At 40.3% G+C, this 19,346-nt stretch overlaps 3 protein-coding genes and 1 long non-coding RNA gene across 5 annotated transcripts; 2 read left to right on the forward strand and 2 right to left on the reverse strand.

The window, feature by feature from the left end:
* The first annotated feature begins 1,866 nt into the window (after window positions 1-1,866).
* On the forward strand, window positions 1,867-6,010 carry LOC146511387 (uncharacterized). The gene is made up of 5 exons (XR_014876225.1): window positions 1,867-2,737; window positions 3,182-3,265; window positions 3,379-3,539; window positions 3,977-4,053; window positions 4,209-6,010. It is a non-coding gene; the product is annotated as an uncharacterized LOC146511387 (long non-coding RNA).
* A 1,839-nt stretch (window positions 6,011-7,849) lies between these two features.
* urad (ureidoimidazoline (2-oxo-4-hydroxy-4-carboxy-5-) decarboxylase) lies at window positions 7,850-9,548 on the forward strand. The gene is made up of 2 exons (XM_085173334.1): window positions 7,850-8,024; window positions 8,155-9,548. The coding sequence occupies exons 1-2, from the start codon at window positions 7,850-7,852 to the stop codon at window positions 8,502-8,504; spliced, it is 525 nt and encodes a 174-aa protein (XP_085029460.1). The 3' UTR covers window positions 8,505-9,548.
* On the reverse strand, window positions 8,564-13,542 carry pdx1 (pancreatic and duodenal homeobox 1). Its single transcript, XM_085173332.1, has 2 exons — window positions 11,370-13,542; window positions 8,564-9,376 (listed from the first exon to the last, which is right to left on the reverse strand). Exons 1-2 carry the CDS (start codon window positions 11,752-11,754, stop codon window positions 8,997-8,999), a joined length of 765 nt encoding a protein of 254 aa, XP_085029458.1. The 5' UTR covers window positions 11,755-13,542; the 3' UTR covers window positions 8,564-8,996.
* Window positions 13,543-13,660: 118 nt separating this feature from the next.
* On the reverse strand, window positions 13,661-18,377 carry LOC146511390 (uncharacterized). Of its 2 annotated transcripts, none has more exons than XM_085173337.1 (3): window positions 18,326-18,377; window positions 17,693-17,767; window positions 13,661-14,191 (listed from the first exon to the last, which is right to left on the reverse strand). In XM_085173337.1, the coding sequence occupies exons 2-3, from the start codon at window positions 17,707-17,709 to the stop codon at window positions 13,843-13,845; spliced, it is 366 nt and encodes a 121-aa protein (XP_085029463.1). In that variant the 5' UTR covers window positions 17,710-17,767; window positions 18,326-18,377; the 3' UTR covers window positions 13,661-13,842. The 2 variants fall into 2 exon arrangements, with proteins under 2 accessions (XP_085029463.1, XP_085029462.1); XM_085173336.1 differs by having other exon boundaries at window positions 18,227-18,376.
* Window positions 18,378-19,346: the final 969 nt, after the last annotated feature.

Consider the following 19,346-nt stretch of genomic DNA (forward strand, 5'->3'; position numbering starts at 1 on the left):
AAGTACAATCAGTTTTATTCAATAAAGAAAAAAACCTGCTGTGTGTATCCCCTAAATCTTTCTGAATATAGCGTCATTTTCAGTGCGGGTCTGTAGCGGTCGGTAGCTAACATGAAGGCGACCAGATGATGGAAAAAAACAACCACAACAGACTTCAGTCATTTTCCAGAGCTCTGGATTGCTTTCTCTTACAGATACAAAGGTTCAACACTCTCACCAGCAGCAAATCTTAACATGAACAGCCCAGCCCCCGCCCCAAAAAACCCTCCTTAAATAGCCACCGATCATACCACCAATAACACACTCCAGCTACAAACAAACATATACAGTGAAATACAGCACACCCCACATACATCTGACTCCAAACCCCAGTTAAATAATACAGGAACCAACTAGATCAAATCAAACCGAGGATTCAGCCCGCTCCCACCTTCAGCTCCCATCTAATGGTTTACCCCAATTCCTTTCAGGTGGATGTCATTAGTAATCATGTTTGCACTCCATGAATCAGCCCTTCAAAAGAGAGAGTGGTTAGTGTACTTCAAAATAAAAGCATAACAAAACCAAAACTTCCTATCAGACATTGTAAGTGTGTGCTTCACCTTAGTGAGGGCGATGCTTCCCCGCCACCCACACAGGGTCTTTTAGCTCACTTGTAATATTTTCCTGCTCCCACTTGATCCACCACTGTGTGAAGCCTTGTGATGATCTCACTACCAGTCTGCTGCTGTTTTGAGTGGATATCCACACACTAGGGGACACCAGAGGTCAGGGTTTCATGCTGGATATGGATTCTGCATCTAGTGTGTTACCAAGAATCATAGACATTTGAGCAGTAAATGCTCTTCTTTGCGAGGATTTTGTGAATACTTTGGGTGACGTGGTGGAGAAATGTCCTGTTATAACAGCCGCTGTGTGGTCGATGCGTCCTATTGTAAGTTTAAATGCTCTGGAGGCTGTCATCAATGACTTCATCCATGAGCTCCCAGAATCAAGTAATACCATGAATCTGCTGTGATGAGGTTTTACACATCTGTTTTAGGGGCTGCTGCAAGTGGACACTGATGTATACACACATTCATAAATATGACTGTTGTCTATACTTGCTGAGGTGACTAAACAACTAACTCCAAAGCTTGAACCTACTCACAGATCCTCACTACTGTGTGTTGGGATCTTGGGAATTAAATCATCACAGTTACGGCTAATAGAGGGCATGACTTCTCGCTTTTTGATGCATTTCTGGCTTAAATCTTGAGGCCAAGTTATTGAGTGTGGCAGTAATGGCATTGGTCTGCTAGTCTGAGAAAGTGTACTAGTGAAGGTAGACTCGTAGCTTTCCCATGACTTGCTCAAGCTGTTCAGGTTGTGGTCTTTATAGGCATGACTGGAGTCTTCTCTAACTGCATTTAGGCTTGGTACGCGTCTTACAAATTCTTACTCTACCTCCATGTGTCACAGATGTAAGGTCTTACTGTTTCTTCTCAGGTACACACAAGCTCAGTAAAGGTGAGGTCTAGTTCTGTTGATCACTGGTTTTGGTCTGTGAGTAAAGGCTGAAGTATCTGGAGGAAGCTCATATTTACAACCAGCACTTTCAAATTCAACAAAGAAAGGCCTTGGAGAGGTCCTTAATCAGCAATCTCTGTAATGTGCACAAACTAGGAGAGTCTTGTACTACCCTGCACACCCCTGGAGGAAATGGTGAGGGCAAGCAGTTCAACAGAACCCTTCCTAAACTATTCACTCTCTCTCAATGCTGCTGAAATGGGACTGGGTCTCCTCAGCAAATCTGTATTTTAATAATACCACATCCTGTCAAATCAGATCAGTCCCAATGACATCACAGGGTTGCATCTCCACCTATCAGAGTCACAATTTAAGCAACAGTAAACTATGGCTGCTGTACAATCCAGTCCTGCTCCGAGTGCATCTACAGTGCAAGGAGGTTTGCCACTGCTTCTTCCCTCATTGGATCAACCCAGTTCCGGCAAGTTGGCTGTGCAGCAGACCGTGTCTTTTACTGCTGGTAAATCTTCTCCAGGACCTGTAACTAATCCAGTCAGCCATTTTCATAGCCTAGGTGCTTGCCTTCTCTTCTACTTGAATCACAGTTGAGGTGATAGTACAAATGTGGGGGGTGGATATACACTATTTCCTGCTTCTTGGTCATTCTTGAATCCTCTGCAGGACTAGTCAGGGCAATAATCTATTACATATCCATGCAGCTGCCCTAACAAAGAAGCCTCGTGTTGTTTTCTTCTTGGTGCTGGCAGCCAGGCCCGAGAGATCAAAGTGAATACTTTGAAAAGAAGAACAAAATGTAATATTACTACTTTTGACTTAGAGAAAAAAACTATTTGTATTGAAACTAATCTCTCCTTTGCTCACAAATAAAATCTGGGCCAAAGTGTATCATGTTATCTCTCCTGTAACATTGTATCTCAAAAAAAAAAAAGTCTGTACAACTAGATAAGTGTAGACAAAAAAAAAACCTTTTCATGAGCAATTCAGTTGAAGTCCAGCACACTATGTGCTCACTGCTGGGATATTGCTTGAATTACAAGATTTCAGTCAGGAAGCCTATTGGCAGCATCTATGCATCTTCCTATGTTACCTCAGAAAGATCTTCCTGATTGAGGATTCCAACAGGAAGCAAAACAGTTCCATTTGGGAGGGACAGAGAGGCACCCTGGGATAATTCTCCATCGCCCGGCAGACAGTTTTGTGTGATCAGGTAAGGCCAATATTTCAACCCTGTTCTCATTCATCTGTGGTCTTTTCCTGTGTTTCTAGTTAGAGGTGCTGTATTTCACCCGTGAAGGCAGTTTACCTATTCGATGTATGGAGTAAGTTACATTACCAGTACTTTCTTAACATGACTTCACTTTTCTAGCCAAATGCAAGTTGAGTCCTGTCATTCTGCTTGTGCAGATAAAGAGCATTCTTTCTCAAGCCAGTTTCGCTCCCCTGGCTCCCAAGTCTGTGCACCGCCAGAGCAACCTTGCTTAAAGTCTGTTGTCACTGTGATCATATGCAAACGTTCTTTTTGATTTGTTTGATGCTGGTCTCAGGTGATCAAAGGTTTATTTGTAAGATCCAGCTGTGATTACGTACTTGCATTTTGCTTTTATGTTTTTGTCTTGAATGCTGCTGGCGGTGGTCCTCCTTTGTTGTATAGCAGTGGTGTGTTGTTTGCAGCATCGCGTTGTGTTGCGAGTGTGTGAGGATCGCCTCTTCATCTTCCTCAGTTCCTGCTCAGCTGGTGAGCTATATCCTTGCTTTTTAATCCTCATTACCTCTGAAGCCAATATGACTATGTGCTTATCACGTTGGTTTCACTCTAACTCGTCAATTTAAAATTGAATCTCTGTTTAGGTATCAAGCCGCCTGCCGAAGATGTTTGCACAGCATCATAGTGATTAACCTTTATAATTTCCTGGGGATGAAATTTCCATGTATGTGGCGCTGTTGCAGTGACAAAATTTCCCCAAATACCATCAAAACAAATATTTGGCCGCAACTAAACATGATTACAGGTAAGTGAGAGTATTTCAAGGTCCTGCAACATTGGTGGTAATCACAGACTTGCAATCAAGATTTTTGTAGTTGGTCAGAGCTAAATGTTGAGTTATGAAGCACAGTTCAGAAATACAGTCTGAGGAACCTCAGATAGGCCTATCATGTTTAACTGACTTGTGGGAGAAAATAAATGTAAGAAATAACATGTGTGTCCCAATAATGACACAGTTTGTATTTGAACTTTATTCTTTTTTGAAATTGCTTACATTTCTTTTAGTTTAAAACTAAAATGTGCCATAATATTTCTATTTTATATTAAGGAGTTCAGTGAAAAGACTTCTTTTCTTAAGGACACATTTATGTTGAGTTTCCTCTTTTTCCCTGACCTTTTTTTTTTTTTAATAATAGTTCGAATAATTGTTTAAACTAAAGATTCAGTTTTCTATCTCTCCAGCTGTTCTGCTGCTGTGTGCTGTTGGAGCGCTCTGCTCTGATGATGTGAAGACTCCAGCCTGTGTATCCAGTCATGAGGTAAGAGCTGTTTTAACTAAACACTGAATTCTTTGATAAGCCCCTGTTGAACAGTCATAACTCACATTGATATAGTATGGGATTGATCTAGTAATCAGTGATTATTTTACAGTTTCCTAATAAAGAGGAATTAAATGTTGGCTCTTGTTTTTCAGGCAGCATGTTTGACACCAGCTGATTATCTGAATCCATCTGGTCCCAGATGCCAAGAAGCTCAGAAATTTACAAGGAGAGCATTCAAATTCCAAAAAGACATGTCGTAACAAATCAAGAGATTTATATCCTGAACTGTCTTGCGATGAGTTGATAGTGCTAATCACTGCACCACCATGCAGCCTTGTGCAGTACTCATGCACCATCTTATAAGTATACTTGGGCTGTAGAAACCACATCTTGTATGTCATTCTTGTGCTCAATAAGCTCCAGTCAGGAAAAGTTACAGGCACACCCTGTCAACCCACAAAATTCCTCTCATGTATCAGAAATGCACTCATTTCTGTGTATTTAAAGCTACTCTCCAAAAGTTGATTCTGTTCATCTGGACGTAGCGTTTTGTGGGAGAAACGTTTCGTCACTCAAAAAAAAAGAGAGAACAAGAGAGAAGCTATGTGACCACAGATTTTTATCCTCATGTCAAAGTCTGCTTATCATGAAACCAGTCTCTCCTTTACTCACAAATGAAATGTTTGCCTGACTGTATAATACTTTCTCTGCTATAACATTGTATCTAAAACAAACAAATAAATAAATAAACGTCTGTGCACACCTAAATAAGTCTGCTCTTTTCCTGTGTTTCTGGTTAGAGGTGCTGTATTCCATCTGCAAAGCCTCTCTTAGATGTATGGAGTAAGCATGAGCTCCCATGTGACATGACCTCCTTCGTATAGGTGAGGCAATTTGAGCCACTTTGGTTGTGCAGATAAGCAGCATTTGATCTTAAGCCTGTTTCAATAACAACCCCTGGCTCCAGAATGTGCTGAGACTCCTCCTCTCTGATGGAAAGTTGCTGTCACTGTTAACAGACCCAGATTGTGCATGTGTTTCTTTGAAACTGGTGTATCAGTATGAGGATGTGATCTTCAACATTTCCTGCTTGCCTGGTGAGACATGTCCTAATTTTCCTTACCTCGGCTGAATTGTTGTTTAATTTAGGTAATTGTGTGATCTCCTACTAAATGTCAGGTTAGGCCGCACCAGTGTGGGAGCGGAGATCCACTCTAGTCCAGCTATTTGCTGTTGAGTCCCAGAAGTAATTGATTGGTGGGTTTGGGGCCCTTCTCTTTAAAGGGGATAGAAAGGAGGAAATATGCATGCAGAGAGACTGGATGGGAAAGGGTTGTAGAATACTTTTGAACTGAAGCCCACAGTTGGAGGAAAGCTTTTTTTCTTTTTATTTGGCTGGTTTTGTTTTAAAAATGCTTTCGTTTTACCAGAAGGAAGATTCATTTCAGGGCTTATGTGTTGCTTTAAAAAAAAAGAATTGGACTGAAAACTGCTAGAAGTAACCTGTGTAGCTTTAGGAGGAATAGCCTACCCTGTAATGAGGAGGTGGCCAACCTCATTAAAGAGACTGAGAGTTGCATTCCCAGGATCTTGTGTGAAAACTCCCTCCCCATTAACTCAAGGCCCATTAAGGTAGATGAAAACTCTTTCTCAGGAAGATGCTAAACTAATTTTTGATTGGCTGACAGGCTGATAATGCTAAACGTTATGTCCTCGGGCTGCTGGCCAGAATTACACCCCCAGCCCACTAGCCTGCCTTGAAAGAAAAATAAATCTTGTGTATCTTATTTCCAGTGAGAGTGTAGTGGTCACTAATAAAAGAAAAATCTTTTTTTTTTTTTGGACTGAGGCAGTTTTTGCCCATGTGATTTTGTGCAGTAGTAAATCTGTGTAGGAATTAGGTGTCCTGCCAACCATGTTTATACAGCATCATGATCAGCCTTCCTAATTCCCTGGGGGTGCCCTGTAGGTGGAGTAGTGGAGTTGCAGTAAGAACATTTCCCCCTGCATACCAGGAGAATGAACATTTGGAGGCAGAGAAACATGATTGCAGGTATGTGAGTATTTCAGGATCCTGCAGAATTAATAGCAATCACAAATTTTAAATGAAGATTTTCTTACAATGTGATGCAGTATATGATGCCACTGGGAGAAAATGAATGTAAGAAATAACATGTGTCCCAATAATGACACAAGTTCTATGCAAACTTCAGTTTAAATTTTGCAGGTTAATTTTAAAATAAAAATCGAAAGACTTAAACAAGCAATTAATTGGTCTTAATGACACATTCATGTTCCATTTTCTTTGGGCTTTTTACGTGTATTTTTTTTTTTTCAATAATAGTTCAAACTGTTGAAATATTTAATTTTCTATCTCTCTAGCTGCTCTGGTGCTGTTGGGCTGCTCTGCTCTGATGGTGTGGAGACTCAGGTCTGTGTATCCAGTCATGAGGTAAGAGCTATTTTAACTAAAAACTCATCACAGGACTGAATGTGACACTTCCATAAGTTTTGTAGAGCTGAAAAGCCATTAACATTCAGTTAATTTTATTCCTTGATAAGTTCCTGTGGAACAATAATAACTGAAATATCCATTAATTGTTCATATACATACCTTGAAAACACCACCCGTATTGTGTAGATGAGACAGAATTTGATATCCATTTTCATGCCATGCATGAGCAACTGTTTAGTGTTTGTTTAGCTCCATACATTAACAAATGGGAGTGTGCTGTGGCGTAAGTTTGTAGATTCTTATTTTTATAGACTTTATATACTGTATTCTGGCATATGTCTGTATTATACATACATATTATACATACAGTAAAAGATGCTTTACTCAGTCATAATAAAATTGATAATTACAATGTAATATCATGGGTCATATATTTATGTTGAGGATTTGTCTGTGTGTTTCTCATTTTGATCCCAAGAGAAAAACAATTAACTTAGAAGGTAAAATATCAAAGATTAGAAAAGTTTTTTTCCTAGCTGTGTTCTACTTAAAAGTAGATTTTACTAAATGACAGTAATGAAATAATTTTTTTAATGTTTCCTTTTTTAAAGTGGCGGATCTAGAAAACTTTAAATGGGGGCAAATGAGGGGCAAGAGGTCTAGGCAGGGTGGCACATACCTGTTCAGTAAAGCATGTAAAAAATATGTAAATAGAGTCAACAAAATATCCACAAAACTATTTATTGTATCATTATCGTCATTATCGGTTCTAAGAAAACATAGATTGTAGGTAGGTTTACACAATTAGTTTTAGCCATTCAGACTTAAAGAGCCTCGTTCAGGAAATGTGATCCCCTGAATTTGTCTGAAAATGCCACCATTTTCAGTGCAGGTCTTTTAGCTTACGTAAAATTTTCCTGCATCTCTATCGCTACAGGCTATTCTCATGTAGAGGATCTATCTGCTTCTTCCACCACTGAAGCCTTATCATGATCTCAATACCGGCGTCGCGCTGTTTTAATGGATAGCCGTCTGATGTATATTCTTTGCTGACCTTTGTTCAGCGCTAGGGGACGCCAGAGCTCAGAATTGTAATGCTGAATAAGGACCCTGCGGCTAAAATTTAAATCAGTTTTCCTCCTATTTTACTCTCAGCCAACTGTTCTTTCCAGTGTCAGATGATAGTTTCCATAAGAAAATATTAACCACTGCCAGACTATACGGGGAGGGTGGTGGGTGTTCTGTGTGTCCAGCGGTGCGTTAACCCTTGTTGCAAAGTGTTGCGTAAAGGTCAACAAACACTGCCTGTGGCACCACTGAAGACTGTTCCCATAAGTCATGGACATTTCAGCTGTAAATGCTCTTTCTTACGAGGATTTTGTGAACACTTTCGGTAACGTGGTGGAGAAATGTCCTGTTATAACAGCCGCTGTGTGGTCGAAGCGTCCGTTTATGAGTTTGAATGCTCTGGAGGCTGCTATCAGTGACTTTATCGACGAGCTCCCAAAATCAGGTGATCCACGGAATTAGTTTATTAACATTTCTACCCCCTGCTCGGGTTAATTTTTACGCGTTTGTTTAATAAGTAGGTCTGTATCAGTTTAATGCTCTAAACTGACAGAAATGTTCGGTTTTATGTGCAGGTAAAGAGGGGATCCTAAGGTGTCACCCCGACCTGGCCGGCAGGGACCTGCAGAGAGGCACCTTGACCCGGGAGTCGCGCCGGGAGCAGGCGGGAGCCGGAATGGACGCGCTGACCTCGGGGGAAGCCGAGCGCATGGCCCGTCTCAACGAGGAGTATAAAAAGCGATTCGGCTTTCCATTTGTCATCTGCGCCCGGATGAACGACAAAGCGAACATCTTGCTGCAGCTGTCCGAGCGCTGCCAGAACGAGCGCGCAGTGGAGAGAGCGCGCGGCATCGAGGAAGTGAAGAAGATCTGCCGCTTGCGCCTCCAAAGTCTGCTTCTCACTGATGGCGCGAACAAATTATGAAGTGCCGGAGGTTGAGTTTTGCGCCAGTTTGCCTCTAAACCTCATCATTCAGGCTCAAGGGCTGTGGTATATTTTAATTCTGAATGTATCCATAAAATCTCAATCAATAAAACATGTGGATCATTGATTCTAATTAACAATCTCCATAATACAGCTTAGTGTATATACAAGTGTAAACTGATGTATGGAAAACAACAGCACTGATAATCATGTCTGTGGTCCGTTGTCGGGAAAGGAGTTAGTCCTCGGTGAATTTGTTGTCTCCGCGTGCCATCTGGTGTTGAACCTATCTCAGAGGATGTTTGGCGATGAAGAAACATCCGTAAATAATCCCCCCCCTCCCCATAATCACCCTCAATCTTTTCAGAAAAAAAATATATGTACATGTTTCCTAAAACTTGGATTTGAGTTAAAAGTTAAAATGATCCCTTAAATACGAGTTCAAGTCTGAGTCTTAAAAATCTTAAAGTCTTAAAAATATATCCGCTGGATCTATGCGCTCTCTCTGGAGCCGGAGGCAGACAGACCGTGCAGAGGTGACATGGGGGGTGTGGTGGCGTGAGGTCCGTTTGAGGAGGAAACCCCTCCCGCGGCCTCCCCCTGGTCCCCAGAGGTGATGGAGGAGTCCTGGTCGGGGTCGGCCCCCCTCGCCCTCCTCCGGTCCTCCTCCTTCTTCCACTTCATGCGCCTGTTCTGGAACCAGATCTTGATGTGGCGCTCGGTGAGGCTGAGGGTCAGCGCCAGCTCCACGCGCCTCGGCCTCGAGATGTAGCGGTTGAAAAGGAACTCCTTCTCGAGCTCCAGCAGCTGGGCGCGCGTGTACGCAGTCCTCGTGCGTTTGTTTTCTTCATTCTCAGTCATCACGTATGACCCTAAAACCACACGGAGAATTAGCGCCCTTTAAAAACAAGAATATGTAATAAAAATGAATTTTTATTAAAATCTGAAGCACTTCAAGTGTAAATTTACATTTTTCATTGTAAACTATGAAAAGTGTTTTTTATGTAAATTTAAAAAAATCTTGAAAATTAATGTAAAGAAGAATCTCCAGCCACTCTTTATTTAACCAGTACTAACCAAATACTTGGCCAAAAAACAGGTGATTATTACGGGCGATTATTGAAACAGGTTTAATTGAGATTTTAGGGGTGAAGATTATTATAGATTACTTGTTCTAGAGATTAAATTAACATTTCCTTCAAGGACAAAACATATTTCCCAGTGCACGTGATCACCCAGAGCTGAAATTCAAGCAGATTAATTACTGTGCATATCATAATCCACAATCAGGAAGTATTTGCTACAGTCACTGAAAGCTGTATATAAGTTTTAATTTTTTTTTTAAAAGTATTTTCATATTGTTGAAGATAAAGACCGAAACAATAGAAGTTTTTAGACGCCTTAGAAGAATCCATTGACCGCTTCCTTAAAATAAATGAATTAATTACGTCCACAACTCGACGAGATCCACGTTTTAATGAACTGACTGTTAAAAAGTGATCTCTCCCATTTTCAATTATATATTTTTTACATTTAAAACAGTCAAGTAAAAAACTAAGATTTAAAATATTATAGAAAAGTAATTATTGTCTTTATTTGCACGTTATCAGTCACGCATCAGTTAGTTTGAAGAGCTTCTAGAGCGTTTTATTTTACCTGAGGACCCCAAATTCCCTCATATAATTTTCTCATTTTGAACATCAATGCAAGAAAGACTATTCATCCATTTATGACGTTGAATGTGCAGCTAAATTTGTATTTAATACGTTCCAAATAATAATAATAATAATAATAAAAATAATGCATTTAATATACATTTATTGTCAAAGTGAAACTGAAATACGCCATCATGCAGACTATTTTTAATTAGATTTACATAGTCAAGTTGTTAGAAATGAATATAAATCATGTGAAGCCACTGATTATAATTATTGCCTATTTGTAAGGCACTAATTTATAGTTTCGATTCTGGGCATCATTCCCGTTACCGTCGTTCATGCTGATTTTAAAAACTTTTGGATTTTTTTTAAGTTCATAGTAACTGTTTCAAAATTTCATATATAATAAGTTTACACTGTCCATTAAGTATCTCAGAATAATAAAACAACGTGGGCTATATCAGAGTGTAAGTTATTCAGTTTCGACTTTATGAGAGTGGCTCGTTCATACATGACGCTTCTATTGAGAGATCTTTAGGAGAGAGAATCAGAAGAAATGTTTTCTGGGAATTTTATTCTGACTTAAGAAAAGTACGAGAACTTTATTTGCTCTTTTTATTTTAACCAAAATATTTTTTTCCTAACAACGACACTGCTTTTACGCAAACTCGCTGCACGTAAAGCCTCTCCAAGTTTGTTGAAATTCAGTCCACTGAAAACTCTTCCCTAAAAAATACTTTCCTTAAAAAGTTCATTACATTTTAGAGTTTCTTTTTTTTGTTCCACGTTATCAAGACCACATTAGAATTACAAACGACTTGGCAATATAAAAGACTATTATTAGGCTGCTCGTGGCTGAAGATAGCGTGATTTGTGAAAATGTTTTTGTACAAACAAAACTCACATTTTTGTGACGATAATACCTCATATGAAGCAACCGCTCACCTCCCGGGCCTTTTACAAAAATGAGTGACAGGTAAACTGAAACACCCAGGATCGTATTGTTGGGGCCGTGATGTCATTAAAGGCCTCAGAAGGAGTTAGCTGAAAGTTACTTGTTATGTAGCTAAATTGTGTAAACATGACTGTCCCATATTTTAATTTGAAGCCCTCTTTGAACTCAAATTAAGAACTTTAACCCCCCTCAGTCAGATTCTGTAGTACGCTAATGATCACACTGTATACGCTGATTTGTTTGAGTGTTTACCTGCCCACTGTCCTTTCCAGGTGTGTGAGTGGGATTTAGTGGTTTTCATCCAGGGGAATGGCAGGTGATATCTGCTCTGTTCCACGGGGTCACTGTAGCCTGGAGGCGGCTGGAGAGTCTGCTGTTGCTGCTGGTGGTGGTGGAGGAGCTGGGGCACGCCAGGATCCTCCCGCATACTCGGCAAACTGTAAGTGGTAGCAATGTCAGGAAGGCCGGCCTGCTCCAAGGCTCCCATGGACGGCGGTGTGTAGACGGAGTGGACCTGCCTGCTCATGTAGAGGCAGGGTGGCGGGCTGCTGTGGCTGTAGTCATCACCCTGTGATCTCTGGTACGCGCAGGAGTCTTTAAAAACCTGAGAGGGATAAAAGTGATCTTCCCGATTCATGGCTGGCGAGGACCCGTGTCTGCAGGGGGCCGTTTGCGCACACACACGCACCGTAACCTGCGCCCTACCTCGGCGTAAACCTTCAGCCCTACCTGCCTCAGGCGCAACTGCGAGGCCCTTAATGCTCCACACAGGTGTGTCACTCTGCCACCATGTGATCCTGTAGCGCCCAAGCCATTGGTTTCACTATTTGCTCAAAAACGGCAGGCCGATAGCTCCCAGTTTCCAGGATATTCTGCAGCTCTGTGAGCTTTTTTTTCCAGCCAACTGAACAACAGCGCGTAAATCAATGCTACTCTGTAAATACCGCAAGGTTTACCTGGCATCCACCTGTGTCTGACCCCAACAGCAGCAGCAACAACAACAACAAAAACAGGTGACCGTGCAACTGCTCCCTCCACATGTGGGGCAAAAGAGGGAGTTAATAATCAAGAGCGTCTGGAAGGAGCACGATTCTCACGCAAGGCAAGCTGAATTGTCCTCAAACAGCACAGCCATCGACATTTTATATGGATATATCTCTCGTGTGCACACTGAGGTTGATAAATCGATACGTATGGGCGCAAACATTGGTTGACCCGCCAGATAAGAGACGTGGATGGAGAAACAGTTGTCTTGGAAACTCTGGCGAAAAGCTCAAACACCATACACAGCCCACTTTTTTCATTTATCTGCTTTTCCCCCCTCTAACGTTTAAAACGCGTCCATTATACTTTTGTAAATGCATCATTTAACACCATTTCGCACGCATGGGCCCACGGTCTCCGCACGCAGGTATCTTGGCGACAACAAACAAGAGCTCATGTGGCCACTTCGCTCGCCGCACTCTCGCCGGTGTTTGCTGGTCATTAGGCTTCAGCTGCGGCGTGTGCTCGCGCCATTAAATCAATTAGGCTGGAGTGACTGGACTGAACTCAATTAACAGCCGTGCGCGTGGAGCGTGTCTCCACAGCCCCCGAGGTCTCTCGGGTCCCTTTACGCAACGCGGAGACGAACGCGATTTACTTATTTTTCAGGAAAAATTACAGGAAGATCGGGCTTTTACCTCGCTGGTGTGTATCAATAGACCGTATTTGCCCGGAGTTCTTCAGAAGCAATTATGCCACTTTCGACTGTATCTTAATGGGGCACTCAGCGATGCAATAAAGTTCAAGTAAACCAATTCTACACAAAACACCGCCTGCACTATGGCTTAATGGTGTTTATATTTGATTATTGTTTCAAAGAGGAAGGAAACAGTTAACCAGAGCCATTCTCCTCTACAGTGGAGACAACGTGATTTATGAAGCATGATGCGCCTCAGATGCACTTTAGCCAACTTTCAAGCTGCAGATTTTTTTTCCCTTTATGTAATGGCCTAAGCGAGGAGTGATGCAGGTTAACGTGGCTGTAATTGAGCCGTGTGTAATCAGGGCCAAAGAGCTTGACATTTGTCACGTTTATATAAGGCTGTGAAACAGTAAAAAATAAAAAGGAGGCTAAATGGAGAGGACACTGAAGGCTTCAGCAAACATCCACCCATCTTCAAACTTTACAAAAGGTGAAAATACTGTATGTGTTAAAGGGTTAAAATACTTCACTGTCACACATAATCCTCTGGAGACCACTAAACCACAAGCACAGGCGCATGTAGGAGTGTCGGGAAAACAAAGGTTTTTTTTTCCTCTCTCCTTTGACAAACAAAACCCTTTGTGATAGCTGGTGTATACATGTCAAAAAGTTGGACAGGCGATAACATGTGCTTACCCAGTGGCGACTGCAGCGTGGCCTATGTAAACATCATGGCTAGTGAATAATAACAGAAAAATGGTAATGAGATTATGATTGAAACAAAGCCTGCTCTTATGGGCGAAGCATAACTGCATCAAACTATGATGAAGAGATTGAAGAACATAAACGTGTGGGATGTGTTATTCAGACAAAAGTTTAGGGGGGGGGCAGTAACTGAACCCATCATGAGAGACAATTGTCCACCTTTACAATCCGGTGTAACAAGAACTTAAAGTTTCATGTAGCTCATTCTGAGCAAAGTCAGCAGATCCTCCCAGGTTTAAGTCCACACACACACACACACACAGTTGGGCTATTTTAACTCGTGGAGTTTGTGTGTGTGTGCGTGTCTTTGTCTCGGCTCGGTCTATCAGTGTGTCTCCGTTCTCTGTCGCCTCCGTGGCGTCTGTCTTTGTCTCTATCCAGCTTCTTATCTCTGTCTCTGCGGCCGTCCCTGTGATGATGTTTATGATCAATGTGGCCTCCATTACTCTTGTGATCTCTGGGAGGTGTCCTGCTGTGGCCTCTGTCTGGGGAATCGCTCCTCAGGCGCCCCCTTGCGGTGGAGTGTCCGGCTCCGGGCTCGCCAGTGCGGCGCTGCAGGCCGGTGGAGCGCAGAGTGTTGAGGAGGAAGCGTTTGTTGGTGCTTCGCAGAGGACATTTCAACCTTAAAGAGAAGTGAAGGACATGAGAGGTTAGTTAGACGTGTTACACTTACCCCTGCGACCATTAGAGAGACAGATGGATGGTCGTCACTGAGGTCAGAGCTAATAACCGCCACACAGGACTCACAGGACAGATTCATCTTTAAAAGTCCTCGCAGACAGAGCTGCAGCCACCGCTGAGGATACTGAGTGTTTCTGCTCTTTCCGCCTTTGAATCCTCATGAAACTGATTAAAAGCTGGCAGTATTTTATGGGCTGACTCCAGCATTAAGCCTCCCTCAAAATCAATAAACAGTTCTGTGATTTTCCACACAGATTTAATCCTCAGAAATAGACATTAGACATCTCTTTGTGGTATTTCAAATATATATTTTTTAAAACTTAAAAACTCACACTCAGTGGCTTAAACTGGGTGATTTGGATTCATGACCTCAGTATCAGATTGTCATACAGGTCTAATTGAGATCAAAATGTTTTATAGCAAAAACCTGATGGAAAAAAATGACAATTTTAGTTTCAAGTTTGACTACTTTAAATTTAAATATCAGTGAGATAAAAAGTAGCAATAACTACACAATGCAGACAAGATCAAACATTCCAGGATTTTCCAGGACATCATGGTGTTTTTACATATTACCAAACTGGTTATATATGACCCTAGATTAGTTAGAGAACCCTATTAATGGCCTTAAAGCATGAACTCAGTGCAGAGAAAAGCCAATAACAAAGCAAACGTTTTTAAAACTGTATTTTTGCTAACAAGAAATTAATTGTCTCGCATGCTTGTTACACAATACCAAACATTTAACTACAGGCAAATTAATGGAAATAAACCCCCAATATAAAGCATTTTAGTAAGAGATCTAGTGACTGTGAAAGCCATGACATAAAATTTACATTTACATTCAGATTTAAACCATTTAGTTCCCTGAGAATGGCTCCTGGAAGAGACGACTACCACCGGGATAGAACTTTTTCATCACAGGAGAAAGGCCATCGTTTGAAATCTTCATATTGACTTTCAATGAGGGGACAAAACATGCTAGGAGACTGCTCCCTGCCACTCAGGTGCTTATCCACCAGTCGAGAATACGACCACTTGCTCTCAAATGTGCACTGTTCATTATAATGAGGGATGAATGCAGCGCAGCTCTACTGTAATTGTTTTACAGTAGGACGGTTCTTGGTGACAGTCTGATTACATCCTGCACTGACATCCTCATTCATCTGAGAAAGAGTTGCTCTTTACTTTTACTGGGTGCACTAATGCACGACCATCACTTTTATCAAATGTGTGCAGTCGACCACAGCTTCCAACCCCATTTTACTGATGCATTTCCCATTGATCTAAATAGCAGAGAGCAGCATGGGACCATAAATCTAAACACATTCGATGAAAAATCAATCAGTGCCTTCCATCTGTCCTCCTATCAGTATCAGATATTCTTTTTTTAGTACAATAACTTTATTGTATGTAATGAATCCACGCTTCCTCCTTCAAAATGAGTTACAGGCCCTCCGAGTACGCTTTTTTATGAATACTCACAACTTAGGAGGTGAAAAACAAATTGGAGCTTTGTTAAAAGCAGCATCCAAACCGACGCAACGCCTACTGTAAGTGTCAGAATCTGAAGTTTTAAAAAGGATATATTAGAGCTTCAAAAGCAAAACTGCACTAACTTAATATCTGTGGCATAGGATAACACAAGCAGGCCTTTATACCCTGGATTTTTTTTTTTTTCTTTATCTGTTTTTTGGTCCAAAAAAAAAAAAAAAAAAAAAAGCATTTGGGTCAATTTGAAATGTCAGATTGGAGGCAGGTCAAGACAAGATATATCATTTACCTACATTTTTACACTGGGGCCACCTCCTTCTTTGAAATCAAAAACATTTTCTAACACAGTCATGATTTAATACTACTTTCACTCTCACAGATTTTAAATTTGTGCAGTTTTGCTATTGAAGCTCAGATATATCCCATAATACTGATACTCAAAGTTTGCTCAGGGGCTATAGAAAAACACATTACACTGCCTCTACTATGAACATCCTGTCTAAGATCATTAAGGACAGCGTAATGGGTATGTGTGTCTATTTTAACTTTCACTTCCAGTTAAAATAAGTTTGTATTTGATGCATCTTAATTGTATGCACTGCTCAGGGAGATGCTTCAAATGTCATTGTGCACCTGTACAGAGACAAATACATGCATTCTCTTCTATTGTAGGATGTGATATTTTGAGCAGGTGTAAAGTTTATATGGTTGCACTTTTTAAATGGAGTATAAATGAAATTAAAGGTTCATTTTACGTAGATATATTTTGTAGAAGAAGTTATGACGGCTTGAGACACTAGAAGAAATAAGCCAAATTAAAAAGTGCCAAAATCTGACCCACTCATATCCTCTTTGAGGGACTGCAACACTGAAAATTTTCATTCTGAAGGTAAAATTTTGGCTTTATTAACCACACTATATATATATATATATATATATATATATATATATATATATATATATATATATATATATATATATATATATATATATATATATATATGTAATTATCTATCTATCTATCTATCTATCTATCTATCTATCTATCTATCTAGATAGATAGATAGATAGATATAGTGTGGTTAAACACCAAGAGTTGTTTGACTGTCACATAGATACTTTTTCCTATTATCCCATTACTTAGATCATGATCTGAATCATCAGGACCTGCCTAGGATTTTCCTACATGCTATCAATGCCAATTACTTAACATGTAGTGTTAAGTAATTGTAGTGCACCTTCAACCTTCAGTCATTTTTATTTGTCCTCCCTGTTCACACTGGATTCAAATTTGAGGTGGGTGGATGAAGCCAAAGATAGTATCGATAGTATTGATACCAACACTGGTTTAGACACATACTAGCGCAAAAGGAACGATGCTTTGCCTCTATCCTCTAAGTTCGGTATGTAGCCCAAGGAATTGCTTTAAATCATTTTTAGTGAAAAATATTTTCAGGCATGCACTATGAAAAAATTACAGGAATCTTTTTTGGTGTTAACCTCCACATCAATTTTATTTATAGCTTATAACACATTTAAGCTAGAGGATCTAACCTAGCGTGCTGCAGAGACAGGCACATTTACACTGCAAGTCTCCAAGAAACCCAATGCCACAAAAAGCTAAAAGATGCATTTTTATGTGTTAACTAATTATAGTGAAAAGTAACAATCACAGCGATTTAATGCTCATTAAATCTGTTGCAAATGAATGACGATCCATTCATTTTCCTTTACAAGTTAAAATTAACGGTATTGGTATCGGCAATACTCGCCGTCTATGTACTTGGTATCAGATCGATACCAAAAATCTGCAGTATTGCACACTACTGCAGCCATTTTCATTAGTTCAAGTGCAATGCACACATTATGTGAGGCTCAACTACCAAGCCTTCTTACTAAAGCAGATAAGTAAGAGTCAGACAGATGGCATGTCAGACACGGTGCTCACCATCCTGCAGGGCCCATGGTCTCTGCTCTCACGCGGGCTCTGTCAGTCTCCCTGAGGAGCTCCTCCACTGCACGCCTAGATGGATAAATAAAGAGGAAAAAACGTCAAACACTGTTCACGTGAAGGGGAGGAGAAATGGGGAGAAGCCGAGGACAAAGATGGCGCAAATCCTCAAGGGGGAGCCAAGGGGAGAATAATCTAATTAAGTGAGAGAAAACAGAGTGATGCGGAAGAGAAAGTGAATCATCAGGAGCAAAAGGGGAACAGTGTCCTGGTTTGACCCGAGCTGCTGAATCGGCACAATCCCAGCAGAGGAGACCCGCTTATCTACTTTTATACAGGACAGGGAGCTCATGGTGTGTGCCACCACGAAGGCAGCCTTTCAATACAATCACAAGCTCGTCTAACAACACAATACATTAGCCTCTTTCTTTTCTTTTTTTTACCGACGGAGCGCTGTTACAGATTTAGAGGAAACCTGCGTTCACCAGTGCGCAAATACCAAGTGAGGACAAATATTAACACGCTACATACTTTTCCAGCTCATTATCTTCTGCCATCGCGATCACACGCAAACTTAATTGCGGTAAAATCGATGGATGGTCGTTAATTAACCCAACAACGCTTGTTTACCTCCTCGCGAGGTCCTCCGACCGAGGACCCCGATGATTTTTGCTGTCCTGAATAATGCCAGATCATTTTTAGCTTCACCTTCCACCCTTTTTTCTTTTTCTGTTTTCTACCATCTCCCAAATAACTTTCTTGGTCAGTAACCGATTAAATCGTTATAATAAAAAAAAGAAATCATGATATTTCAGTTTGGGCTCTGTTTATCACACAGTTAACAAAATGTACCCGTTTAAGAAAACGAAAGCGATGCCGTAGTGGTTATTTTTAATTCCCCATTTTACGGTAAACTAGTATAAAGCTGCTGTGTGCATCAAAAATATTAGCTTAACTTAAGAAGTTGGCAGTGTTTTTGTCGTCATTATTTCTGACCATCAACCGACCTAAATTCTGGTGAGGTTTCTTTATTTTATTGCGCTGCGTGGTGAATGTTATACGTAGGTTTTTTTGTGCTAATTAACTATTAACAACTCTCAAAACTTGTTGAGAAAGGGAGACACTCTCATCTTTAAAAGCGGCATTTATCCAAAACTGAAAGCTGTAATATTAAGTTTCACTTATTATTTAAAATAAAACTAAGTCATGTTAATAAGTTTTAATCTCACGCCCCCTTTAAACCTTTATAACAGTAGTCTACAATGTAACCAGTAATCTTCAAAAAGAATAACTTACAGTATAAATACTTTTATTTATTTACGTTTTTATGTTTGTTCCATGTATTTATTTATTTATGTATGTATATGTAGTTACTTATGCATCTTGCATATGTGTGTGTGTGTGTGTGTTTGTTTGTTCGTGCATCGATTTACCTATGTTTGTCTGCGTTACAAATGTATACAGTTATCTATTATTTTGATGTATTTGCTGACTTATTAGAATTTTTTAATACATAAATATATTTAAACACATTTTGTTTTATTATTTATTTTTATATTATTTATTTTCTTATTTATTTATTTGTCTATTTGTTTTTTAATTATTTATTTACGAAAAGGCGGTCTTAAAGCCAACCCCTAGCTCGTATGCC

This window comes from Neolamprologus multifasciatus, chromosome 9 (assembly GCF_963576455.1).
Source record: "Neolamprologus multifasciatus chromosome 9, fNeoMul1.2, whole genome shotgun sequence".
In the NCBI taxonomy this organism is placed as follows: Eukaryota; Metazoa; Chordata; class Actinopteri; order Cichliformes; family Cichlidae; genus Neolamprologus; species Neolamprologus multifasciatus.